Below are 27,436 nucleotides of genomic sequence, written 5' to 3'. Positions count from 1 at the left end.
TTTTCTTGCCTTTGCTGTCCCTTGCTGGGATCGGATTTCATACTAACTGGACTCTGTGTGCCTGTATGTGTGTTCTGAGTGTCTTGAAATTTTGCTTTCCTTTACAAGAGCTATGCATTAATTGTAACCAAGGTAAGACTCGCTGTTCTTGTTCCCTCATGTGCATGTCTAAATTAGATGTTTCTTTAAAGATGAAGTATGTATTTTCTTTTAAACGGTGGAGTCATACGTAGCCCTTCCATTGCTTAGTACTTGTGAAAAAGAAGCGTAGAACTTGCAAAAAAATAGACCTATTTAGCAGGAGATCTAGCTTGGCTTTCTAAACTGATCTGCTTTTCTCTGTTGCAGCTTCTATGATGCTTAAAAGAATCATTTGTGTCTTATTTTGTCTTCCCTTTTGACAGACCTGTGAATGACCATAGGCTTGGCTTGACCTTGATTTTGATGGCTTTGTTGGAAGATCTAATGATGTGATTGCATTTCATGAAGTGATTGCTCTCCAGCCTCTATGGCTTAGGGTATAAGCCACTTCTGCCACACTGTCACTCATGGACAATTCAGATTTTTTTTGAACAAACCTTTTGGCTATTTTTCTTTTCTCACTTCCTTTTCCCCCCTGTTTCTCCTTAATGTTGGGAGCCTTATTCTACACTTCGATGTGATTGATAGTCCTGCTGCTTCGTGCTGCTGATTTCTGTTTTAAAGTACAATGGCTCTAAGTGGCAACTGCAGGACTTACCTTCCTCCTCGAGAGCAGGGGACTGGGCTGCACTCCTTCCCGGAGGTAGTGGAGCTAAACGTGGGCGGCCAGGTTTACTTCACTCGCCACTCCACCTTGGTTGGCACCCCTCACTCCCTGCTGTGGAAAATGTTCACCCCAAAGAGAGACACAGCCAACGATCTGGCCAAGGACTCCAAGGGAAGATTCTTCATCGACAGAGATGGTTTCCTTTTCCGCTATATTCTGGACTATCTCAGGGACAAGCAAGTGGTTCTGCCTGACCACTTCCCAGAGAAGGGAAGGCTCAAGAGGGAGGCCGAGTACTTCCAGCTCCCGGACTTGGTCAGACTCCTGACTCCCGATGACAACAAGCAAAGCCCCGATGATTATTGCCACAGTGACTATGAAGAGGTCTCCCAAGGCAGTGACACGAGAATATGCCCACCCTCATCGCTCTTACCGCCTGATCGGAAGTGGGGATTCATTACCATCGGGTACCGGGGGTCGTGCACTATTGGCAGGGAGAGCCAAGCAGATGCCAAATTCAGGAGGGTCCCAAGGATTTTGGTTTGTGGAAGGATTGCTCTGGTCAAAGAGGTCTTTGGAGAAAGTTTGAATGAAAGCAGAGACCCAGACAGGGCTCCAGAAAGGTACACCTCCAGGTTTTATCTCAAGTTCAAGCACCTGGAGAGGGCTTTCGACATGTTGTCCGAGTGTGGATTCCACATGGTGGCCTGTAACTCCTCGGTGACGGCTTCCTTTGTCAACCAGTACACAGACGACAAGGTCTGGTCCAGCTACACTGAATATGTCTTCTACCGTAAGTACAAGACATTTCTGAGGGAAATGTAACTACCTGTTTTAAGCCGCTCTCTTCTGCTGACTGTACGATTCTCAAGGCACAAGGAGTGCAAATTTCCTTCTGTCTTCTGCGGACTGAGGCTTTATTTAGATCTGGGGGGGATAAGCTTCAGTTTAAGCTTTCAAAATGTAAAGCGAGGCTGAACTCAATGGCTTGGTCTTGGCTAGGTGGCAGCACAGACTGCCAAAAGCACCCCATCCCTGTGGCTGGAGGAGGCTGCTGTCTCTGGCTGTGTAAATCAGCCATCTGACTGCCTTGCACGCTTCCCGAGTACGTGCGGGATGCAATATAAGCCTTGCAAACACACTGCAGATTTAATTACAGAAAATCTTCAAATGGGATTCAATTTACAAAGGTAATAGCTGCTTGATAATAGTCAAGCACAGGCAGCCAAGCCATCTGTCAACAAACCTGACACACTTGCACACAGGGAAGGGAAAACAAAATCCCATCCCCCTGGCTGCTTTTCAACAGGGGGCCTTCTCGGAGCCAGCTGATGTGCTCTGAAATGAGGGCTCGGAGCAGAGAGAGAGGCAAGTTGCTGCGCCTTGTTATGCAACACGCCTATGAAAAACAAACTATCCTCATAATGAGAAGTATCTGCCCTGCTTACCGCAATCACATCAGATCACATACTGTTGTGGTAATTTTAGCTGATAGCTCGAGCAGGCTCATTAACTTTCTAAGTTGATATTCAGGTAGAGGCACCGTTACCAATGGTAACACGAGGGTAATTTTGATTCTATAATTCTGTATCAGAAAATCATTCCACAACTGCTGTGCTTAAATATTCGAGAGGTTCATGAGGCTGTTTTCCTCCATTTTCATTTCAAGAGGGTGAAGGATGGAACATTTCCCCGGTCCATTTGTAGAAATGGGCTTTAGCCAGCTGCTGCTTTGGACGGTGGGGTTCGGAGAAGGATAATGCGTTGCCGGCAGACCTGCTGCGCTCTGTGCGGTGCTTACAGTTAGCAGGCTCGGTAACGTGGAGAGCTGACAAAAGTTTTAGATGAAAGATGTATCGGGAAGTGAATAGTTTGTGTGTAATACTGGCTTCAGCGCCATCTACTCTTGTGTCTCGGCTCAACAGGCAGCCCTAATCTGCTTATGTAATGATGCTTAAGTTAGCATCCTGAAAAGCCATCTGTATTTTTGACGTGCGTAGATTTACTTAAAATTAGTTTTCTAGCTGGATTTCTTAGCAAAACTGTTCTAAGGTCATGGATCCGCTCATATTCCAACGGGGATGGATGATTTCTATTATTAGGCTTCTTCTGTTTGAAATCATAGTGTCTTATACAAGGTATAGGAGCAGAATTAACGTAGTTAAAGGAATGGATTAGAATAAATTGTGTTTGCATTTATATTTAAAATCAGAAAAAAATACAAGTTCCTTATAGGCACAAGGGTTTGCTAACTGAAGAGAGGATGAAGGTAGGTTTTGCATGAATTAGCAAACACAGACTCCTGATTTTCATATTGCTCAAATTTTTACCTTCAAGGATTGCTCGTTGCTTCCGCATCACTACAACTAGGGTAAGGTACCGAGATGAGAGGTACCTTAGAAATTTTGGAGAGTGAAAGTCTATAGTAGCTGTCACAAAATCTTCTGTCACCAATGCAGGGAAAACCAATCCAATTAAAGTTCCTGGAAAGACTCTTATCCAGTTCAACAGGCTTTGCATTTGGCTCATAACAGTTTTGTGGATTTTTGACACTGATACCGTTTCAGAGATGGATTTTTCAAAGGGTCCTTCCCTAGGTAAAAGCTAAAGCAATGACCGTGATGCCAAATCACTCTCTTTTATCTCGATCCAGATCGTTCCGTTACACTTTGTGCCATTTGCTGCTTGCTGCGATAGAGCCGCTGGTGGGCCGCAGAGGTTCTCCAGCCGCGTGCCTGGGGGTCTGGCTGCAGTTGACCCCAACTGCAGATACTCCAGGTATCGTGCCAGCCGACCTGAGAGCAGGCACGATACCTACAGAATTCACCTGGAGCCAAAGAAACCCCTTTCCAAATTTCCCGAAGTCATTTCATTTGAAACTTTGAGGACCAATAAAATTGACATCTGGCTTCTAGTGGAACATTACAACTTCTCTGCAGCTGCTTAGCCATAATTATTTAATTAGAAGTTGCCAACTGTGTCTATATAAGCATTAATTCATCAAGCTGTTGTGATCAGGTTAATGGGCCTAAACATGGGAGGTGTCGAATACAACTGGTTAGGCAGATGCAGAGGTGGTCTTTGCAGAGCCGCTTAGTAGCTGCTGCGGAATGCACAGCTGGAGGGACCCTTCAGAGCTGGGAAAGGATGATTATTTCCAAAGGAGGAAGAATAGAGGAAGGCATATTTTTTTGATACACCGAATACATTGTATGCTCCAAGTACTACTCAGAAGTTAAATGCCTGTGGTTGGCACGAAGATAAAGAACATTCTTCATGTGCAAATCCTTTTGAAAGTAGATCAGATGGACCGAAGGGGGTGTAAACTGTGCAGCTACTCACATGGGTGCAGCGTGCGCTGTTAACAGAATTGCATGATTAATATTGTATGACGTTTTCTCCCCTTGTTCAAATTTAGGTGCTATTAAGGCTAATGGGAGATTCATGTTCTCTGTGGAGGAGGCTTTCCCGAAATGCAGGGCACGTAGAAAGCGTCCAGTACAGCAAACCTGCAGCTGCTTTGCTGAGTGGGTGGCAAGATGGGCTGCAAAGCTGGCACTCGGGATGACAGTGCAATCCTCGGAGCGCAGCTGGGCTCCACTCCAGTTTCAAACAGGCTGATGCAAAGGAGGGTTTGGAGACAGGCTGTGTTGATACGTTAGGGCCATGATTAAACAGTTCTTTGAAACGCAGTTCCTGCGTGGTGGGGAGGCAGGAGTCACAGCCTGGCTCCCGCTCACAGGTGGAGTATGAGATGAGGAAAGGAGGTGAGGGTCTGCTCATGCATTGTCTTTCCCTCCAGTTTCTCTTATGTCAAAGATGTTTACTTACATTTTATATTGGCTAAGGTTGCATTTCTAACTTGAACCATTTTGTGGTTCCCCACCCGCCCCCATTGTTTTGATGATCTTGAAGTAAAACCTCACCTCCAGACACTCTCATTTTTGAAGAGGGTGATAGCCTGTGCTTGGATCTTCATTTTTAAATGTTTTCAACCTTTACGAGGGGGTGAATCAAAAATGTGCACTTGAACATCTGGTAAATGTTGTGGCAGGGGTGAGGGGTGTTAAAGCATATGGGCTGGCTCAGCCTTTTGTAGCCTGGCCCCGTTCCTGACTTCGCAGTGGCAGCAGCACGCTCTTTTTCACCACCTCCCATAGCCTACAAACAAGCCCTTTCTGCCTGGTTCCAGTCTTGCAGCGTTGCCAGGACTGTGGGTGACAGTCCTGCACGTGGATGGTGTGATTGCCAGAAGAGCAAAATAACAGGTTGGAAACAGAGAAGGCTTTAGCTTCAGACAGCAGGTCAGCAACACGGCAGGCTGCATGGATGTGTCTGCAGAGCAGCTAGGAACCGAGTGACATGGCAGTGGGATGGGATGGGATGGGATGGGATGGGATGGGATGGGATGGGATGGGGAGAAACTGCATGGCAGCCCCTGTCTGCATATTGCTATTGCCCCCAAAACCCTGATGTCATGTCCCTTCTCTCTCTGCTTGGCAGTGGCTGAGACTGCAATAGGCGCTCAGAACAGTTCACAGTACAGAGGGGAGATCTGAACTCTAATAGATGCCATCAGCCCCCTTGCTTTTACTCTCATGGCTCCCTGCACAGCTGTGGGTAGCACCAATAAGGAGCGCAGCTGGCACCACAACAAGCAGGTTGTCCTCTGCTCAGCTGGAGCAATAAAGCCAGGGTAGAGAAGAGCTACAAGGCAAAAAGGAACAAATATAGAAGAAGTACAGATGGAGGAAAAGGAGAGAAAATTCACACACAATCTGGAGAGAAAGAACTAGGGAAAAGAGGGGGGTACTGACAACTACACCAAGACACGGTGAGGGAGAAGTTGTTAGATACGTCAAGCCTTCAGTTTAACCCAAATGTTTTCCCGCAACCAGCAGGTGGAGAGGAGTTGACAAATGCTCCTTCAAGCTCACTCGCAGAAAAGAATACAGAGATTTAGACAAATGGCTGTCCCTGCCCTTCCTAAGGCCGTGTTTGAAAGTCTGCGCAAGCATGAGAAAATCAGGACAATCAGTCTGATTTGCTTAAGCCTTGCCTTGCGCCGGCCACTTCACATCTGCACACGTGGAGCAGCTCAAGCACCTGCAGATGTTCAAAGGAAACTGTGAGACATTCCTGGCACTGTAGCTCTGAAAGCCAAAAATTAATTAACAAGGCTCTTGCTCCTGAAGGACATGTGCTGCCTCTGCTCACTCTAGGGACAGTTGTAAATTTTGGCCTTCTCACCTTACTCTTCCAAGAAGATGCTGGCTGGGTGTGCTTTTCACTTGCTGGTAGGAGGGTGATGCGCAGAGACGTTTGTTAAGTAGGTTTCAGATTATCCTGGGACAAACAGATGAATCCTCTGCGGTGGGGCTGTGCAGGAGGGAAGAGAAATGCCAAGAGATATTCTCTGCCAATGCGTTCTGATGGCCATGTATCTCTGGGGTAATCCTGGTGTCGTTTACACAGGATGATCCACTTGGGATTAATGCAGCCAGCTGCGGCCCGTCACTTTGTATGCATGAACAGGCCTAAAAGATCCCATACTGATGTATCTACCACTGACTCAGAAATGAATTGCCTGGTAGAAATTTGACTAACAAAACTGATGCTCTTGCACAGTGACACCTACAGCTGTGCGTCAAACAGGTTCGATGTAGAAGAGGAATATCACCTATTTTCCTTTCTCTTTAAACTGATACTGTTCTATGTTCTAGTAGTTGGTTCTGTCTGGTTTTAAATCAGTGAAGATCAAAACAACCCAAAAGATAACAAATAAAGTCTAATCCGATTAATAATGCAAGCTTCCTTTCCTGTTGACAGGAGATGTTTCTGTTTCCAGGTAATTATTGTCATCGTCAGTGAATCTGGTCCACCTTGCCAAACAAAATTCTCTGGCACAAGGATTCGTCTGCAGGTGGTGGGGCTGTGATCAGCCAAGCCTGCTAGAGTATTCATGTCAGAAGGACCTTGCTCCTAGGTTTTTTGGTTGGACTTGAGTGATGGTTGATTTTTTCCTAGTTTGTCATGGCAGACTGAAAAGCCTGTGGAGTTTGTTGGTTTGATAAGAATTATTCCATAGACGAAAAATGCTATTATTTATTAGAAACCAATAGTGTCAAATCTGATTGTTAGATCAGTCTAAAAGTCTCCAGCTTAATGGATCACTGAAGCAAAAATTGGTAAAAAAGTTGGTTGGATATAGGACTTGGAGTTCATTCTAACAAGTTATGGGTAGTGATGTTCAGGAGCCGGCAAGGATGGCTTCTGGGTACTGGCCTTTGTCTCTGCCCAGTTTTCACGGCATGGCTGGTTATTTCATAGCCCTTTGGATATGATCTTCATCGGCTTGAATGTTTGCGATGATAGATGTTTAGCGTGATTGTACAGATCCGTTACCTTGCTGCTCCAAAATACCACTTGGCGATGCAAATCCCCTCTCTGTCACAACACCTGCGCAGCAGCTAGACAGATTTCACAGAATCACAGAATCACAGAATCATATAGGTTGGAAAAGACCTTTAAGATCATCGAGTCCAACCGTAAACCTAACACTGCCAAGCCCACCACTACACCATGTCCCCAAGCACCTCATCCAAACGTCCTTTAAATACCTCCAGGGATGGGGACTCAACCACTGCCCTGGGCAGCCTGTTCCAATGCTTGATGACCCTTTCAGTGAAGTAAAATTTCCTCATATCCAGTCTAAACCTCCCCTGGCGCAACTCGAGGCCATTGCCTCTCGTCCCATCACTTGTTACCTGGGAGAAGAGACCGACCCCACCTCTCGACACCCTCCTTTCAGGCAGCTGTAGAGAGCGATGAGGTCTCCCCTCAGCCTCCTTTTCTCCAGGCTGAACAACCCCAGGTCCCTCAGCTGCTTCTCATAAGACTTGTTCTCCAAGTCTTATGAGGATTTCCTGCCAAGGAAAATCCGTACCCCTCTGTCCCGTGTCTGTGGAAGTCTCTGCGGTGGAAGGGGGTTTGTGAGTTCAGGAGATAAAATCAGCACTGCCTGAAGAGGTTGCTGAGTGGGTTTTGATCTGGTGTTTGCGTCTTCCTTCTCTTTCCAAGCTGTCAGGAGGGCTGCGTGCGCTTCGTGCAGTGCAGGTGTCGGGGAGGCAATGGAAATATTCGTGCAGGGTTCAGTGAAGTGAGGGCCTGGCCGCGGGTGCAGGCTGCCGCGCGTCCTCGCTGCGCCCGGCCACCACCTCTGCTGCTGCAGGATCAGCAGGTACGGACCGGAGGCAGAACCTCACCTGTGAAGCTTGCATTGCTGCTGCTGCTCCGTGATCCGGAAAGAGACCATAGTGACTAAAGGATTAACCAAGGAGGGCTGGCATTTAGGGAAAAAAAAGTCAATGTATTTTAAACTGCAGTCTTGAGCTGGATGTTTTCCAAGAACAGCGTGCGTGAGGTCCCACAGCACCCTTTTGGTAGACTGACTGGTCAGGGGAGGGTTTTGCTGTAATAAAAGTAGATGTGTGCCTGTGAGGTGTTCCCTCACTGGTGTCCCACAGAGGTGTGGAAGCAGGGACTGCCCAGTCTGCTGCCCTGGGTCGGCAGGACCACGGGTAGAAGTGGCCCAGCATCCTTGGGTTGCTCTCTGCGGAGCGTTGTGGAATGGCTTCCGCCAGCTGGTTTTCTGCAGTTTTATTCAGCCTGGTGAGGTCTGGCCTTTTTAAAAATTTGCTGAAATGTAGTTGTGGTTCTTATGAAAACAAAATCTGAAAGAGCAAAGGAGTGTAAATAAGAAAACATAACACAGATATTTGCCATTCAATGAATATCTGCAACATATTGTATACACAGACAAACACTTCCTTGCAGCAGGTTGGGGTTTTTTTTCCAGCCATCCCGGATTTGTTTAAATTTGTAACTGCAACATTTTCTCAGTTTCTTTGCCTTTTTTTTCGGCTTTTCAAGTTCAAGGCTAACATACAGTAAATATGGAGAGAAGCAGCAAAATCTAAATTACATCTTTGCAAAGAGCAAGAGTAACCTTTTATGAAACTTGCTCAATGCTGTATTTTTTGTAAAGGAAGAAAATAGACTGAAGTGAGTTAGACTTGGTGGAATTGCTTAAATTGTCACTAAGGTGTAATGGTGAACGAGTTGGCCAGTCCAAGGAATCCTGCTCGAGTGATTTCACCCGGCTACTTTCAGAAGACGTGCTCAAGTTAATACTGGAATGCAGTAAAACACGGCTGCCATTATTATGCCTCCTAACGTTAACCCAAGTGCTTAAGGAACAGTGGAGCTCGAGCTTCAAATCTGATGATGGAAGGGAGCGTGTTATTTTGATGATTAGGGAGGTGCTGAACACCTGCAATGCCTCTTAAGTCCATAAAGATTCAGGTCTGAATATGAATAAGCAATATAAAAGCTTAGTGCATAAGGTAACGTCTTCCTTCACAGGCCCCGGGCAGGAGGCTGGTGTTTATTTCTGTGCTAACGGCCCTTACTAAGGCCTTCCTAGGAACGTCGGGTTTTTGTTTTGGAATGAGTGTCCCTTGGTTCTACCTCTGCTACCAAGATCTGCGTAAATAAAATAGAGAATGAACAGCAGTATACTGGGCACCAGAGTACTGTGTAGGCTGTTTTCCTTAGTTTTCCCAAATTAGCTTGTTATATTAGTTTTCTAGTAATGTTTAAAGGAAAGCGAGAAGTCTAGAATTGGGAGAATACGTTTTACATTTAAATAGCTGGGTATGAGCTTTGTTGAAATACCCGTAAATATGAACCGTTCAATTAGAGTGTGATCCTGTTGACCCCTTTCTATTGACTATCAGTCATGTAAAATGCCTTTCCGTCCATAAGCCGAGTGTTGGTGTGAGAACTCTACAGCTCTAATAACCGGTTGGACTTAGGAAGCTGGTTCATAAATCACTAGTGTTACAAATTTTCCAGTGCTTCTTCTGAATCTACTAACAAAGTGATTAGCGACTTATAGGAGCTCATTGATTAGCTGCTAAAGCAGCTAAAAAATTCCCCTACCCAAAATATAGTGAATAAAACCCTCGCCATCCTGATTTGCAATCCATCCTGAAAACCTCGAAAACAAACTCCTTTAAGTCCGCAGTGAAAATCTCTATAGCTCTGCTCCAGACACGGGGCTCTGGAGTTTGTTGGAAAAGGAGTACCACATCCCCAAACCCTTAATTTCAAATAGGAAAATGAACCCGAGTTTTGGTGTGCGCTTCCAGAAGAACAGAATTACTTTGGAGGGAGCAGCAGCCCAAGGGATGCTCTCATCCTCGCTCTGAGCTTGGGCTGCGGGTGGGAATGGAGACCCAGTGCTGCTCTGCGGGCATTAGTCTTTGGCCAGGGCCTGCAAGCCAAATTTAAAGAAAAAATCCTCTCTCTACATGTTTTGGGGGAGACTTATTTCAAGACTTCAGATTGAATTTCCATCAAACTGAATCAGAGTATATTTTTACACCAGAATTAAATCAAGCTGAAATAGAACCCAGTGGAACATGCTGATTTTGACTGAATTTTGCACTTTAAATATTCTCAAAGCCAAAAACTCAAAGCAAAGCTTGGGTGAGCAAAAAGCATGCCATCAGAGAGCTTGAAAAAATGTTTATTTGGGCATTTTTGGGCACGAAGGGAATTTTACTGATTTTTTCTCAGCTCAGGGTTTTCAGTGGTAGTGTGGGAAAGTCCAACATTTTGTTCCACAAAGGACCAGAAGGATTGCAGAGGCTAATCCCGAGACTGGGAAGTGAAGATGGCTTTTTGCAAATGTACTATTTGCATGCTTATATGAAAATGTGACTACTGATCATCAGTTAAACTAAATATAACATCTGTATCGGTAATGGATGCTTTCATATAACATTTGAACAGAGTTTTCTCTTGCAGTGTTGGTGCCTTAGTGCGGTATCATGTGGCAAATGAGCATAGGCTGGGCATCAGAGCAGAAGAGTGAGGCTTCTGGAAAAATTGAGAGGTTTCACTGAAGATCTAACACCTCCTTGCTTATAACACACCAAAATCAGTAAGGAGGAATTTGATAAGCTGCTGATTATTTCATAAGTGTGTTGGCTTTGGTTTTCTTTGGGTTAATCTCTTAGTTTTTAGGTGATCATCAAAGTCAGTGGAGGGAGCTGGTCCTCAAGAGAGTGCCTGGTTCAATGTTGCAGCATAATTGTGGGGAAAAAAAAATTACCACTGTCTTCTTGCAGAATTAAAGAGGGAATTCTGTTTCTGAATTAATGGCCCAATAGTGGTCAGTGGTAATATAATTTTAATGCATAAATAATACTATTTATTATATTATTTATTACCTTTATTGTTAATATTGATAGTGTTATATGTTATAGTTATAGGCAGAAGAGTAAATATGAAGGGTTCAGATTAATGACAAAAGCTCTGCTGAGCCCAGCAGAGCTGCACCAGCCACCACAGCTGAAGACCTGGCCAAGCATTTCTGCAGCACATTATCCCTCTATTGCTTCTTACCCTGACAAAAGCGTACGCTCCCATGTGGCTTGGCTAATTAGAAAGGTTTGCTATGGAAAATATCTCATTGTTTGACATAGCAAATATATTTAGTTTACTTTATTTAAGTACAGCTAGAGAGGTCACTATCGGAAACGTTGCTGACCATTTCTTGAAAGTTGGGTTCCTTTTGTCTCATTAGTTTGATCATGACATGCCATAACCTGAGTGCTTTTCTCTGACTGATTTACCTCTCTGTCAACGACTTTCTCTCAATCCTGCCATCCCTCTTAAACCACAAGACTTGTAGGTTAGAGAGGTTTTGTACCCATGGCTCAAGTAAATCCTTTCATTCCCTTGGACATTGTTTAACCTAAACCATGTCCTAAGCCCAAGGGTGTCTTTACTTTCCCCGGTGAAGCCACAATTATCAAGATGCAAAAGTATGTGTTTCCTAGCTGGGGGAAGAGTAGTTTCTAGGTATTCTTGATTTCATTCATTTGTGAGCATTCAAGAGAACGAATCCTCTATTCTCTCAAGTCAATGCACTTATATTACATGAGGATTAAATCATTCCCTTCCTTCAATTCAGAGTCTGCAGATAGAAAGCTGGTCTGCCTTACTTTAAGCAGACAAAGAATATTTAAATAAGGATGCTGATAAAAATGCTTTCACCAATAAAGATTTGATTAAAGAATCTGTTGCTTTAAAGAGTCACAGAATCACAGAATCACTGAATCGTATCGGTCGGAAAAGACCTTTAAGATCATCGAGTCCAACCGTAAACCTAACACTACCAAGCCCACCACTACACCATGTCCCTGAGCACCTCATCCAAACGTCCTTTAAATACCTCCAGGGATGGGGACTCAACCACTTCCCTGGGCAGCCTGTTCCAATGCTTGATGACCCTTTCAGTGAAGAAAAATTTCCTAATAAAAAGGTCACCTAGTCCTGTAGGTGAAGGCAGAAGTCAAAAGATACCATTTCTTGCAGAGAGACTGAAAAGTTGGTTTAAGTTTGGGAAGGATTTCCACAGCCCAGTGACAGCCGCGCTGCTGGGCAGAGACCAGGTCCCTCCCCGCTGGGTCACCGTGCTCCTCCGCTGCACCCCCCCGGGGGCTTTTGCTAAGGCCAGTTCACCTCTTCCAGCCCGGGCAAGGATGCTTCTGATTTCAGAAGTCCAATGAACATTTTCACATATCATCACAAAGATGAACATTTAGTGGCAATAGTATTTGTTCTGTGCGCTGGTTTTGATGTCCTTCATGATAGAAGTAAATACATAAAATAACCTCCCTCCCAGAAGGACAGTATTGTCACATTTTTTGGACTTAAAATAGAAATGGATGTCACAACTAGTTTTTTTCCTGTTTTATATCTGTTAGTTGGTTTGGAATTTTTTTTTTTTTTTTTTTTTGCTTGCAGGATGGGCAATGAATACAAATGAGTCTACCTCCCATTACAAAGATAAAACAAAATTTCCCAGGTATGAGATTAGGCATCTCATGGTAGTTTGCATCCCATTGAGACTGGCAGTTCTATTGGAGGTCATTAATGGGGAGAATCAAACCCTGCTCTAACTTGCTTCCACTTTTAAATCTTCAAAATACTCGACTTGTACCTAGGAAGCATCAGTATTTACTTTAAAAGATTTTCTGGGTTTAAGAAGTCAGAATAACCTTTCCTGTGCTGAAACTCGGAGGACTGGAGAGGATGATCCATTTGAAACTCCTAATAATTGCATCCTTTCTTCTCCAGCAGCAGCCCACGTTTCCAGTCGGGCTGGTACAAAGCAGGTGGCACGTTAGCAGCCAAGTCCTCTTGACGTGGGCAGGGTGACTGATTCGTCTGCCCCTCCCCGGGCATCTCTGGAGTCGCTTTGATTTCAGATAAGCCAAGGGATTCAGACCTCCCGTCTGAGGCTGTGCTCTTCCCTGGCCATGAGATGTTTCCCATCCCCTTTGGCTGTTGCACGCCACTCCATTGCTGCCGTGCCCAAACAAACGCGCTGCAGGAGAAGAGAGGTTTGAGTTTGTGGATTCGCAATCCAGCAACAACAGACTCGGGATCACACCAGGTCTGGGTGCAAAAAGGCAAAACCCGCGGCTCCCACAGCATTCATAGCTGCTGGCAGTGAAACTGAATTGTGCTCATTTGTACATTTCTTTTCCAACGTTTGCTAGTGGCTTTGGTACAAATGGCGTTGTACTTGAAGTGCGTCCGTGCAAGAAGGCAGTCACATACGGACAGGGAAGGAAGGGCAAACCTTCCCACAAACCGTTTGAGGAGCAGCCTCTCTACTGCGCGCCTGCTAATGAAAATGCAGCGGAAACCAATCATTTTCTGGATGAAAGCTAAAAGCTACATGGCGGACAGTAAATAAATAATTGAAGGGAAACATTGCACATAGATTTCTTGGGGAACAGAACTTAATTAAATTTCGTGAACATGCCTACGTAGTTCCATTGATCAGGAAAAAATGGGTATGTGCTACGTCTTTAAAATTTACTCACTTGACAGTGTTTTGCCTTCCTCCCCTCCCTCAGTTTCATTCACTTTATATCCTGCAGTGGTAAGGGAACATGTTTCTATTTTTCTTTCTTGAAGAAATTGATCCTGAGAAGCACAGGATATGATGTATGGTTTGTAACTCGACAATATTGCTAAGCAAAAAAAAAAAAATCACTGAAGAAGGCTTGGCAGATATTATATTAATTTCCATTTTAAAATGGATTTTTTTCCCACTAGGACCAATAAAAAATATGCAAAGGCTTTCAACAGCCTCTCTAGTAATAATTAGATAAAGATGGTGTAAATCTTGCTAGGCTAATTTAGCACGGTAGGTTTTTTTAGACACTTCCCAAGACATTTTTTTGCCATTGAATTCACAATGATCCCTGAATTCACAATTCCAACCACTCTGGGTCTTGCTGGGATCTCAGCGTCTCCTCTTTGGTCCATCACAGAGACAAACAGAAGCGGTAGAGGTGGCCGCGCTGGTGCCTGGCAGAGGTGCAGAAGGACCAGAGAGTCACGGCCACCGCCGTGGCCCAACAAAGGGCGTTGGGTCGTGCCAGGGGACTTGAACCTCATCACAGCCGTGATGGCTCTCTCTTGTGGAACGGCTTCGTTGGGGCTGCCAACTTTGCAGGATGGCAAACGCGCCGCTGTTGTTGAGAACAAAATATATTCCATGAGAACCCAGAGAATTTGTTCTGTTTATTTTTTAGTCTTCAGATGTCCTACCCCAATTGCCCTTTGACGTTAGGGCTGTGAGGGCGGCTCCCGGAGCGCACCGACGGCCTGGGCCTGTTTCCCCCACCCCGGGGTTAGCAGCAAGTACCCGGATCCATTTTGCTCCAGGTTGGCTGCTTTTCGTTCCCCGTCTCATGAAAGCATGGCAGCGAGTTGTTTGGTAAATGAGGAGGCTGCTGTCCTTGCTAGCATAATTGTGATTTGGCATATTGGTACAATATTAAAATTCCAATTGAACAGATGGTGTCAGGATTTTAACTTATGCTTATGAGATGCAGATGGTCCAAGGAGTGAACTTGTACACTAGTTATTTTTATTTTGAACAGGTTAAGAACAAATTATTTTTTGACTATTGTTATTATTGCTCTGCTTCTCATGTTTTCTTTCCCTGTGCGTGCATGCACATATGTGTGTCTCTGTGCACGTGTGCAAATCTTCTCATAATCCGTTTTCCTTGTAACAGCCCTATTTCTGCCTGAAAGCCCTCTCTCTCTCTGTTTAGTGTTTCCTTCCCAGTGGCCCTGTTATTTCCCCTTAGACCTGGTGCTGTTCTCCGTGAGAGGTGCGGGGCTGAGGACCTGCCTGGCAGGGCTGCGGACTGGAGCTCTGCAGAGGTGCGGGTGCCGGTGCTCAGCCCAGCCTGCCCCAGGGGAACGGCCCCGTGCCCAGGGCGAGGGGGAAGGCAGCCGCTCCGAAACCTCCCGTGGCTCCGGATGCCCAGGCAGGGCTTGCCGGGCGGGAGCGCTGAATGGGCCGTGTACGCCGGTGTGACTGAGGATGCTAGGGCAGGTTTCTGGTCTTGGTCGCACTGGAGTAAACCCAGACTGACCCCACTTTTACGCCGGTAAGGATCCGACACTTATTATCTAATCCTGTCTTGAAACACAGGGTTATATGTTTGTCGTAATTTATAAGCTTATTTAATCTTTTCTAGAAAAAAAATACAATCTACTGCTACAAATTATTAATGCGTACCTGAATATTTTACATCTACTACATAGTACTAATTTTCATGCAAAGATACCAGTGTTTTGCATAAAGCACCCGCATACATTTTCTGTCCTGTTTCTCCTGCCCCACGTCACGTACCGGGGGGAAGGACTTCGGAGCATATGTTTCAGGCAAGTCTTTTGCGTGCCAGCCTTGACTCTGCTCTGGCTTTGTGTCTGCTGGGGACTGCAGCTGGTAGCATCTTCTTGGAGGGGTGAGGTGTGACGTGGCTCATTGATCTTCCTTCTCAGCAGGGGCGTTTGCTGTGTGCAGCTGGTCACGGGGAAGCTTGTGCCAGTCTGTGGTGTTGGTGTTTAATTTAGAGCCCAATCCGGAAAGCAGGAGAGTCCCAGTGCCTCCTGCATTTCAAACAAGCTGTAGGTATTTGAGATCTTTAGATTGGGGAAAACAACGTTTCCCAAGGGTTAAATCATTAAGTGTCTCCCCGGGTTACTCCTAACAAGGGAACGTATTTCTGAGGTCTGACTGTGATCAAGTCACTGGACCAGCAAAAGTAAATCTTAGTCTGTTACCTGTCCTTGATGCTTTTCACGTGTACATCCTGGCACTATCGGCTGCAGGGGAGGCTTCCACGAAAGACGATGCAAACATATGGCATAAGGGCAAAGATGCCAGTTGCAGGTGTAGGTATAATCAGGTTCATTTATTCCTCCCTCGTGCCTGCTACCATTACTCATTCCTCTCACATGCAAATGTACAAATCTCCCTGCCGCTCGTTAAAGCCCAGGGTGTTTTAGAAGATACTATTCCCGTCCTTAAAACGCAGCGGGTCTGGGAGCACAGTGCTAACGGGATGGGAGCACTTTCCCGCAGCAGGGACCCGGCACCCAGGGACCCCATCTCCCCAAGTCCCCACTCAGGGCCCTCGGTTGCAATTTTTTCTGCTTCCTGGGAAACCGGTGGAGATGCGAAGGGCTTTGGTGGTGGCTGGGCTGGAGGGTGCGGCAGGGGCTGGCTGGGGGCTGGCTGGGGGCTGCAGGGGCGCTTGGGCAGCCGCAGACCAGAGTGCTGCTGGAGCGCATCTCCAAAGGCTGCGACATGTCTCGTCCCCACGGGGCTGGCATGTCCCCTCTTGCTGGGGCGGCCGCGCTGATGCAGAAAGGGCTTTTGGGATCCCCTGGAGCACAAAAAATTGCCCTCCCACCTATTTCTGATAATTAGTATTTTCCATAATTATCCCGGATAAGATGACATTGACCGAGAAGCCCGTGCCATAGCCAGAGGTGTTTGAGCTAATTTGGTTTTCCTCGGAGTACCGGGGAAGGGTAGGCTGTGTGCAGCGCCGGGGCTGCCCGGCACCGTGCCATCGAGGGGAACGCATCGGCCTCTCCTCTGCTCAGATGCTTGAGTACCAATGGAGACAGGGTGAGTGGGGATGAGTAACGAATATTTCATGGGAAAACATTACAACACTGTATACGAGAGCAACTGACTCCACCGCATCCTCGCAGCTGCCTCCTTGCTTTAGACAATGTGTTTTTTCTCTCTGGTTACCTGATGGGGAGCGAACCGGTGACAGAGGAGAGGCACAGTGCCCTGATCCGGGCTGCCACCTTCTCCCTCGCAAGCATAAACGTTTGAAAGTTTGTGTTGCTGCTTCTGAACGAGGGGATTAAAGAGCTCTGCAATATTAACTTCTTGCACTTCATGCTCTGTTTGAAACATTGCCTTCAAAACCTCAGCCCCTCTGGTCTGTGGGATGGGAAAGAGGTCTCCCTCTGCCTCCCAGAGTTTACGGCAGTGATGACCCCATCTCTCCATCCCCGGTGGAGATCTCCATGCTGGTGGGGCCTTGGTCTGCCCGCTGGTGGCTGGTCCTGGCTGCAGGGCGCGGGTTACGGCTTTACACCGTCCCTTTTGCCCGCTGGGAACCTTGGGGACCGTCCCCCTGCAGCACATCCCCATGGGACTGAGCACCGGTGGCTGCTCTGCCATGGGGTTTGCTGCCACCCGCTCTTCTCCATGCCGATGAAGCTGTCTGCTGGCACAGCCTGGCACCAGGTTGCTTCATCCTCGCTGACGATGTCCCACGTCCCTCAGCACGCGTGCACCACCCTCCTGCCCGCTCCTTGCCAGCCGTATCCACGGGATTATCATCCCATGCAGATCTTCCCATGCTTTGCTCCACCTACATCTTGACGGCTTGAAATCAAACCAGGTCTTGACATCAGTGTCGGTACTTCTGCTTACATTATACAGCCATAAAACCAAACCTGAATTCTGATATCATATTCCAAGTGTCCACCATGCTGTTTGGTGACATAAACCATCACCTTGGAGAGAGAGAAATTTTTCTGTACCCGAATTTCCTGCACCTGACCCTGCCAGGTTTCTCCATGCAATGGAGAAACCCAGAAAAATATATAACTGATGAAGACGTTTGCAAGTTCTGTGACCTAATTTTGAACATATTCCAGAAAGAAAAAAGTGAAATTTAATAAGTAAAATATTAGGTAGAATGTGTTTGCTCAGCTATAGTGACAACTGTAGCCACACACTGTATTTTTTGTTTGCAGATGCTGCTTTTACAGAGCCATGGCTATAGGAGAGATTAAACATTTTTTGAAAAAGTGATCAGAGATTTTGTTTGCAATCATGCTGTAGCTCTTCTCTAAATATTGGAAGCATTTTAAATTGGTTTGTATTGATAATGGCATTGTAATGCCTTTTCTTGCTTGTACAGATTGTCAGTGTTTTAATGTGCTTATTCCCAAGGGATGAAGTAACTGAAGAGAACAATTAAGTTAAACCTTAAAGAATGTTTTGTTAGGGAAAATCATATTTCCTTTAAAGCGGCTTTGCATAAGGTTATTAGATACTTGATTGTTTGTGTTTCTTGCTGCTTATGTAAACAGCGTTCATGGCTAGAGCACGGTTATCAGTCTTCTGACTGCAACGCTCTAAAGCCAAATGCGTAAATACGCATGACCTAAGTCAGGGATACTTCCAGAGCCTTTCAGGAAAGGCTGTTCCCGCCGTGTCCTCTCCGTGGGGCCAGGGGGGAGGTTTGTGCTGAAAGGGGGGTACCCTGACCTCCGCCGTGCATTTCGGTGCCCGTCCCCTGCCTTTTCCCTGGCAGGGTTGTGTAGGAGCCAGCTCACGTCGCTTCCGGGGCTGAGGGGAGGCAGGCTGGAGCCTACGGACCTTAACAGGCACTGCGTTTTTAATCTGAAGCATTTTCCTTTACTCCTATCTGAAAACGCAGACCAGGGGACGCTTGTGTGTGTGTTGAAGTGCTCATCCGTATTTTTGCCTGTCATAATACGCTCCATCACCTTCTGCGCTACCTTGGCGTGCAGTGACACAGCCACTTCGGAAAGACAGATGAGGTTTGATAAATTCATAAAGACACAGTTTGCCAAAAGCTGTTTGGATGTACAGGAGTCACATTTTTACTGAACTGTTCTGAACACGTCCACCTGGATATAACCTCATATAAAACAATTCCCTTCTGCAGGACAGGGACACGTTCCATATGTCCCCAAAGGAGACTGAAAACATCTGACGAGCCCTTCGTCAACAGCCCTTTGAGCTGACGTGTATAATCACAAGGTCCCGAGTAAAAATGCATAAACCTCTTGGTAAGTGTGGGATCAGAAGGATTGCTGTGCCCATTCACTAGCATTGTTAAATTGATTTCAATGAGATCTTTAAATTATTTTCAGCCTTTGTAGCTGAAGTTTTATTTGGTCTATATTGCACACCCTGATAGCAATGTGCCAAATAATGTGTGTATTCGTTTGACCCTCCCAAATTCACCAGAAGCACAGAGCTAGCTTCTACAACAAGGAAAGGTTTCCCTGTGCTTGGAACTGTTGTTTAAATACGGGATGATACAGAACCCGTCTTGTCACCGTGTTTTCTCCTCGACAACTTATTACTGGGCATGAAAGACAATCCCGTGTGCTTTCCCTAAGAATGCATCACTGACTACCAAAATAGGAGATAGGGAAATGTGGTATGGATTAGCAGATCTTTAAAACAACACAGAAGGACCCCTTTCATCCGCTGCCCCTGTTGGATTTGCTGGCAATAGCAAGCTGCATGCCCCCATCACTGGGGATGACAACCTTGTCCTGCTGGCTGGTTTACCTGGGCAAAGAGCAGGAGCCTGGGCTTATAGAACGGGGGGCTTGTGAAGCAGCCGTGTTGTCTCCAACAGGATTAAAAAGCCCCCCCCAGTAACCTAGCCCCCAGGTGCAAGCTTACGGGTGGTTCCTGCAACCCCAGGGTCAACACTTGTACTTACCTTAAACCCCCCCCAAGCTGCCCCGGCCCCAGAAGCGCCCTTTCTCTAGACAGGAGCACGAGGATCAACGTCGGCTGTCGTGAAACGCTCGGAAGAATTGCGAGAGCTGGCAGTGTTGATGCATATCGATACTCTGTTTATGTTTATTGCAATAAAGAATGTGATAGAAATCCCACATAACCAATATTTCAGCTGATCAAAATCCATCTTATTTGTTCATTTTTATTGATGCTCTGATCTCTGGTGAGAAAATAATTGGCTTAAGCAGCAGAAGCCTGTTCCATTTAAAATCAGTGACAGCTTCGTTCGGTGGAAGCAGTAGGTGACCCCATATGCAGTAAACAAACAAATATTCTTACTTATGTACCAATTATGTGTTAGATAATTTAAACTCTGAAGTATCCAGTTTGCTTTTCACTAATTATTGTGCTGTCTCTTTGCATGTGTCTCCACTTGGCTAATCGCAGTTTTGAAACTTCTGATAGCACTGTAAAATATCAGCAGGTCTGCAAAGCTGCGAGTCGCAAGCTCTGCTAGGAGAGCGTGCGTGTTTGGGAGCAGCGTATATACCTGTGTGTATATTGAAGTTACAGATAGCTCTGCTGCGCACAGGGTAGCAACCTTCTATCTCTTAGCAAAACTCAGACTGGGAGGGGAGGCAGAGGAGGCTGGATCTGAGCTCTTTAGTTGCTCTTCCAGCTCCGCATGAGTTTGCCCTCGCAGCTTTCGCAGTGCAAGGGGCGGGCGATGGCAGGCGCAGGAGCAGCCGTCCCTCACGCGTGCCAGCAGCCACCGAGGAGGAGATGAAACAACCCGAGTCACTGGGTACCAGCGAAGTTACGTGAACCGAACGGAGCGTTGTCAGGGAATGAGCTGGCTGCTAAAAATAAGTGTCTTCGTTTCCTAAAGTCATTTATTTTTTATAAATGCCTCAGCCTTGCATTTGTTTAGCAGCAGGACAGCGTTCCTGTATTCCACTGGCATTGCCTTAGCTGCAAGAAACTTCTGGGCCCTAAAAGAGCTGATTTTAGCCTTATGATAGTCTCTAAGTTCCTCCACTTGTTGCTAGCGCTGAGCCCGGCTACATCTCTTTATTGGAAACAGCCCCTGTCACCGCTGGTAGCCCAGCCTCTGCTGTTACCTGGCCCAGCTGCGGTTTGGTCAGGCACACTCCTCTGCAGGGGGGGAGCTCTGGGGAGGCGGCGGGGGACTGGTGAGGGCTGTGCTGGAAGGTGCGAGGAGCGAAGGTAAGGCTGGAGCTGTAGTTGGAATTTGGGCTTCTCAGTTGCTTTGAGTATTTATGCGTGAGTTTTTAGACCGGTCTGTTTTAAAGATAAACCTAACTTGAGCATTTTTGGTAGGGACTGAAGCCTGTGTCTGTTCTCATAATGGAGGAACACTTAAGCTAACTTAATAAAACTTAAAGTTTAATGCATGATTTAGCTATATGATTAGCTGAGTTATTCTGCATATTGAATATATTTGGTGCTTAAGTGAGAACATAAAGAACCTGAGTAGTGTGGAAACCTAATTTTCTCTTAAGATAATCTACAGGCGTGTACAAGTGTTTCATAAGAAAACCCACCCTAAAGGAGCCGTGTCTTTGCTGTTATTACAGATTGAAGGAAGAACTTGTTTTCACATTGGCTTAGAGTTTTGCTCTGCTTAGGAATGAGTATGAGATAAGGCTGATAATCAGATACACAGATTCTTTCCCTAGTTCTTAAAACCATACTGCTAGTAATGATTAGCATTACGAAGACACGTGCTAGTATTCTCCTGCTTTACGGAAAAGCGTCAGCTGGGGATGTTAAAGCATCTGTGCAGTCACCAGCTGGTCCCCCAAACCTCTTGGGCACCTGCAGTTTTCTCTTTGAGGGCTGCAGGACGTGGTCTGTGTCGCAAGTCTGTCCCTGTGCGGTGCGAGGCTTGGCTAGGCGGGGGGACGGCGATGGCGGGGAGGAGGCTGCTCCTGGGCTGTGCCTCGGCGGGGTGTTGCTGGCTGGCTTTGTGAGGGTTTTTCTTTTCCTTTTTTTGCTTTAGCTTGTGTTTGTTATTAGCTTTTGTGAAGACTTATTCAATTTTTTTATTCTCAGAAACTCTACCCAGCCTCTCTGCTTCCTCTTCCCAATAATCTGGCTGATACAAGTGGCATTGGATTGATTCGAAGAGAGGAGGGTTGCCCTGCAACCCAAAGGCATAGCTGTAGTAGTATGGCTTTGATAAAACAGCATGCCCTACACAGATAGGGCGAGTCACAGGGAGGTTAAAATGTTGTTTTTATTCAGGAGAACAGGAAAGAAATTACGCTTTTGTCTATTTTCACTTTTAGTGTAGAAGACAAGCTGCTGTTTCTTTAACGTGCAGGATGGCTCAAGTGAGATGTAACCCAGCTGAATTATTCATAAAGCTATAGCGAGCTCCAGCAAGCAGCCCTTTAGAGCTCGCAGTCCCTCTGTGGGCCTTTGCCCGCCAGGCTTAGGCTTCACCTAAGTGCTCTTGGTCGCGAGGAGGGCTGAGCCCCCGGTGATTTGCTCTTCAGCCTTCTCTGCACCAGCCCGGGTCTCACCACCACCTTTCCAGCTCTCCCAGCAAACCACATCTTCAGTAGGACTTTTTTTTTTTTCCTAAACAAAGTCCACCAAAGCTGGGCTGTCTCAAAGAAGTAGTTTTGTTAGAATTGTACTTAGCAAATCAGCAGCTCTCGTTTCCCCCTTGTATGTGAACATTACTCAGATAACACTATTCACATGAAAAGATTTCTTGAAATTCTTTAAGTGCACATTAAAATGCAAATTGGTCTTCTTATTAAAGATTTCTGGAAGTTCTCTGACAACGCATTTAAATGCAAATCACTGAAATGTAGACTCAATATTAAAATCCAAACAATTATTTGATCCACATGCTGAAATTAAAATGGGACCGTGTTATATGTCTCCATAAAACCAGTGCCATTTTAGCAGCATAGGGGAGGCGGCTCTGCGTGGGGCTGGTCTGGCCTTTTGGGGAGCAAGAGGGGCAGGATGGGGCGCGTGGCTCGTGCAGGGCTGTGCCGGATCCTGTGTCCCAGGGTCACTGAGCTCTCGTGTCCCACCATGGGGATCTCGCGGGGTCAGGCTTCTCTTTGGCGAGACAAAAGCTCCTGACGTGGATCTGGACTAGTGGAATGAAAAAGCCCGGCTGGAATTTATAACAAAGTGTCCCTGATGGCATCAAGTCCTCTTTTTGTCCGGTTTGGGTGTCATCAACGTAAAGATATGCACGTGAGGAGCAAAGGCAGAGCGCTTGAGCTCTGCCCGTGCAGTTAGGCTCATCAATATCCAGGCAATACAAGTGGGAGCATGGGAGGCAGCAGAACAGGCTATTAAAATACCCTTAGTAAGTAAGAAACTACAGCTAGATTTTTTTTAATTTTCCCCCAAATTATGCAGTCTGCGGTTAAAGCTCTACCCCCAACCAAACTGATGGTAATTATTTGATGGAGTTTTAATGGGCGTGCTCTGAGGCCAGCTCTAAAAGCTCTTGGTGTTATGGGATGCAGCTCAGCTGAATGCATCTGATCTGGTTTATTTTAAAGTATGATAATCCATTAGGAACAACGGGCTTTAAATATCTTTAAAACTGAATGAGGTCCTTTTTTTTTTCTTTTGCTCTGCTGTGCTTACGAAGTTCCTTCAGAAAGACTCGAGAGGAGCAAAAGGTGCTTTTCTGCCGCTCTTTCTTTTTTCCTTTTTTTTACCCCTCTCTGGTTTTATTTAGCTGCTTCCCCTTAGGCTTTGCTTTCTCTGTTAAGTAACTTGGAGCAGGGGAGCGTGTGCGAGTGCCTTCCCAGACAGCGTGAGACCGGTGGGGTTGGTGCTGCGACTGCAAAGCGCTGTCCACTAAGAAAAATGTTTCTTTTGCTCTGCTAGTTTCTTTCAGTCCTTAGACTGTCTTACAAATAAGACGCAACATTTTCAAACACAACTGCCGTGTTCCAAGTCGACAATGTCGTTTGGAGGACACTAATGATTTTGAGGTATACCAGGAATTTAGGACCAATGTATTTGGGAAAAATCCTGCCTGAAGCGCAGGCTTAGCAAAGCTCGGGGCGTGTGAGCTGGAGGATGCCGTGGGGCAGAGCCAGCCTGGCTGCGGAGCGAAGGGTGATACGGTCCCTTGCTGGGCCGTGTCCCGCCGGTGCTGCGGCCGTGCAGGAGCTGACCCGGTTTAACTGCGGGTTAGCCCAGCAAGCGCAACGGAGCGAAGTCCTGGGGAAGTGGGGCCGTGCCTTGAGGGACGCCGAGTGTCTGCAGGGCATCCGGGAAAGCAGCATGTGCTTCATCCACGCTTCTCGCGGCCAGCCCCAGGATTTTACTGAGGCAATTTTCTTGGTCTGATGTTGGCATACTGACTTCCCTTGCTAATCTTCCAAAAGGAGATGGATGCTTGCCTGAGCCCACGGCTGGATAATCCCGGGGGGGTTAAGTCCTCACCCCAGTGTCCCCTGTTGCTTGCTGCAGAGGGAGGTCAGCGTGCGAGTTGCGTGCTGCAGAGGGAGGTCACCTGCTGCCTGCTCACTGGTAGGCTCCGTGCCAAGCTGGTGGCAAAGGGGTCTCGGACCTTGGTGAAAATGAGCGATACAATGGAAGAAAGAGTAACGGTTACACCCTGTGAGGAGTCGGAATGAAGGCGTAGGTAGAAATGCTTACATTGCTCCGTGTGGAGCAGCATCTGACAACCCCCGGGTGTGACAGATGCAACCCGTCGCTTATAAACTCATTGCTCTTGGTTTGCTCAAAACTCTGCATTATTGATCGCCTCTGGGTGGTTTGAGCCTGGCTTTGTGTGCGTTCCCGCACCAGGAACGGTTCACAACCTGGATGCTGTGACTTCTCGCATGGTGTTTGTCCAGCTCCTTGGCCGGAGGCAATGTGTTCCCACAGCAGACGATAAAACATGGGTGTCAAAAGGAGATAAAGATTAGCCAACTTCTAGCGTGGATTTGCTGAACATGGAAGTTTCACAGATGTTTCTTATCAGCACTGGTCGTGGCACGTGAAGGGTCTCGTGTCATCAAAAGGAACAGAAGTGGGTTGACTCTTGAGCTGTTTATTCACAGTTAGGAATTGTTTGTGTTATGCAGCTTTAGACGGGCTGAAGGGAGAGAGGACAGCGCAGGATCACTCCTGTCGTAATTGGTCATGTCCGTCTTTATGAATGGCTGATGTACAGCCAACATCTGCATTTTCTCCAAAAGAATAGGGGGATTCTTTTCTCTCGTGAGCTGGATATCCCACAAATGAGCTTTGTCAACACCAAGGTTTTATTTATTTGGAGTATTTGTATTTGAGGGATCTGAAGCTCTGCGTGCGTTTGGATCTTTTATGTTATTTCATGTGCTAATCAGGGCTTTTTAACTTGACTGTCACTCAGATGCTTCTTGATGATGATGAGCAAAACTAAGCTATTTTACTGCTGAGTGTGTATCATCAGTGAATTTTAATTTTAAAGGAAAAAGGGTTTTGTTTCCATGTTTTAAGTATGATTATTTAAAAAAACCAGGATAGTGGTGTTGGACAGATAATCATCTAAACAAAACTGAATCCAAAGTACAGAATGAATCTGGTTGTTCCCCCCTCCTCCATATACTGTTTGTATTGCATGAAAATAAATGTCATGCCCAAGTATTTTGAGTGATACACAAGGACAAAATGTACTGTAGCTGGTATCTATCAGTATTTGAAAAAGAGAAAGAAAGGGAAGCATTTCAGCTCCGGATACTCATGGGTTATTTGTCTCTGCCCCACCCTTTATTGCAAATATTTCTGTGTCGGGGAAAATCAGATCATCACATGTAAATGACAGAAAAGGAATTTTATATGTAAGCGGGTGGGAGCCTCAGGAAAAGGGGGGGGAAGATATAGTGTATAAAGAGAAATCCAGAGTTTTCCACATGTGAAACCAAAGCAACCTCACCTCTTTGGGTGCGGATTCACTCCAGCGTAGCTGAAAGAGGAGCGGGCAGCCAGTCTGCAGAGGCTTTGCTGGGGCACAGGGAAGCAGGCAGTGGGAGCAGCAGTCCACGCTGGTGGGGGTATTTGTGCCCATTTGGTTGCCTTTAGACTCACCTGGCATCGGTGCCGATGGCAAGGCAAGCACAAGCCAGGTCTGTCCCCGCTCCTGCTTTTTTGGCTCTGATGCGAAGGAGCCAGGTACCGATTTCTGTTGCCTCTCGCCCTCGTGGGAAGATGGTGCATCTCCTCCGGCGGGAGATCTGGGGGGATGGGGACGGGTCCCTCCCTTCCTCCGCAGCTGGGAGACTGACACTGCTAACCACCTCTTGTAACTTGATGGATTGAGCCATTTCCTTGGTGCTGCTAGGTTTTGAACAGGCGTTGCTGATGTACTGCTCCGCAGGCCTTCATTTACAGCAAAGATCTGTATTTTCCAGTGACATATACTGCAGAAGAGCATAACTGTGTTTTTTACCTTCTTAGCCAGCAAGGAAGAATAGCTTCTGCCACTGACTGTGGGCGATGAAATCCCTGACATGTGCTCTTTATTATGGGCTTAAGAAGCCTGGAAAATCAGGGAATCGGCAATCCCTCAACATAATACATGTTAGCTGCAGCGTATAGTACAAATCATATTGGAAAACTGCGTTATTCTTGAGCTATTTGTCCGTGGGTTTTGTTGCTAAGTTGGTGCTTTCTCATTCAGAAAAGAGACAGAAATGCAAAGTACCCATCGTCTGTGGGTGCTTAGATCTGCGTGGAAAACATCTGCTGTACACGGGGAGTGCGGTGCTTAACTTTGTTCTGCTCCCTGCTCAGACCCCCGTACTCTGTATCAATACTGGAAATGTCTTTTGATGATATTGGGAATTCATAGAAATTCCTGGAAACGGTCCCCTTTTGGGGTGCTGGCGCTGAAACAGCTCAGCACCCTCCCCTTGAGCATCGCCAGCTGCCTGCACCCACCCATCGCGGCGTGGGGGGACGGGCAAACCTCTGCAAGGCGAGGAGGGCTCCGTCACGGATACGGTCGTGCAGTGCTTTACGGGCTTACAATTCAATTTCTCATCCTCTCACAGTACATCTCTTATGCTCCTTTTTAAGTGCTGCTTAAGCATTTGTCATTACATTTGCTCCAGTCGTACTCGCTCGCCGTGGAGGCAAACGCAGTGAGCATCGATCGGCACCCGGGCTCCTTCCGGACGGGCTGGGGTGGTGCCGGGGGCTGTCGGTGCTTGTGCCTTCCCAGGAGGGAGCCAGGCGGCACCGGAGCACAGAGCTCCAGCTGCTTCCTGCAGCTTTTTGGTTTCTAGATCTCTTTAATGCCTTTGATTTTTATTTTTAAATTTCTTTTAAACATATAAAGGAAAACTGCAATTAAAGATGGTGAGCTTTACTGCCATGAAAGGCCCCTGAAAGCCAAGCAGAGGCTGGTCTCCTGGGACACTGCATGTTGTGTACCCTGGGGGGGGGGGGGGGGGGGTGTCCCCAGTGAGGTTTTTGGTCCCAAAGTCACCTCTGCCTGTGTTTGTTCCCCCCTCCCAGTGGACGTGCTCTTGCTTTTCCCTGTGGTGCAGTGGCGGATATTTCCATTTCGCTATTGAATTTGCACTCTCTGCTTGACCCAACTTAGGAAACTGCTGTCCTCAGGCTTTATGTGAGACTTCTGGGGCAGGGGAAAACCCAACGACAAGCAAACAGTGACCAGTTCAGTCTGCCCCG

At 46.6% G+C, this 27,436-nt stretch overlaps 1 protein-coding gene across 1 annotated transcript in view; it reads left to right on the top strand.

Moving 5' to 3' along the window:
- Positions 1–588: 588 nt before the first annotated feature.
- Positions 589–27,436, top strand: part of KCTD16 (potassium channel tetramerization domain containing 16) — a 79,625-nt gene continuing 52,777 nt past the window's right edge. The window contains exon 1 of the mRNA XM_075509860.1: positions 589–1,541. Within this exon, the coding sequence (XP_075365975.1) occupies positions 710–1,541 (832 nt within the window). The 5' untranslated portion in view covers positions 589–709. The remainder of the gene's footprint in view (positions 1,542–27,436) is intronic.

The sequence above is a fragment of the Mycteria americana genome, chromosome 8, assembly GCF_035582795.1.
Source record: "Mycteria americana isolate JAX WOST 10 ecotype Jacksonville Zoo and Gardens chromosome 8, USCA_MyAme_1.0, whole genome shotgun sequence".
Classification (NCBI taxonomy): domain Eukaryota; kingdom Metazoa; phylum Chordata; class Aves; order Ciconiiformes; family Ciconiidae; genus Mycteria; species Mycteria americana.
Note: the sequence above shows the minus strand (reverse complement) of the source record. Positions and strands in the feature narration are given on the sequence as shown.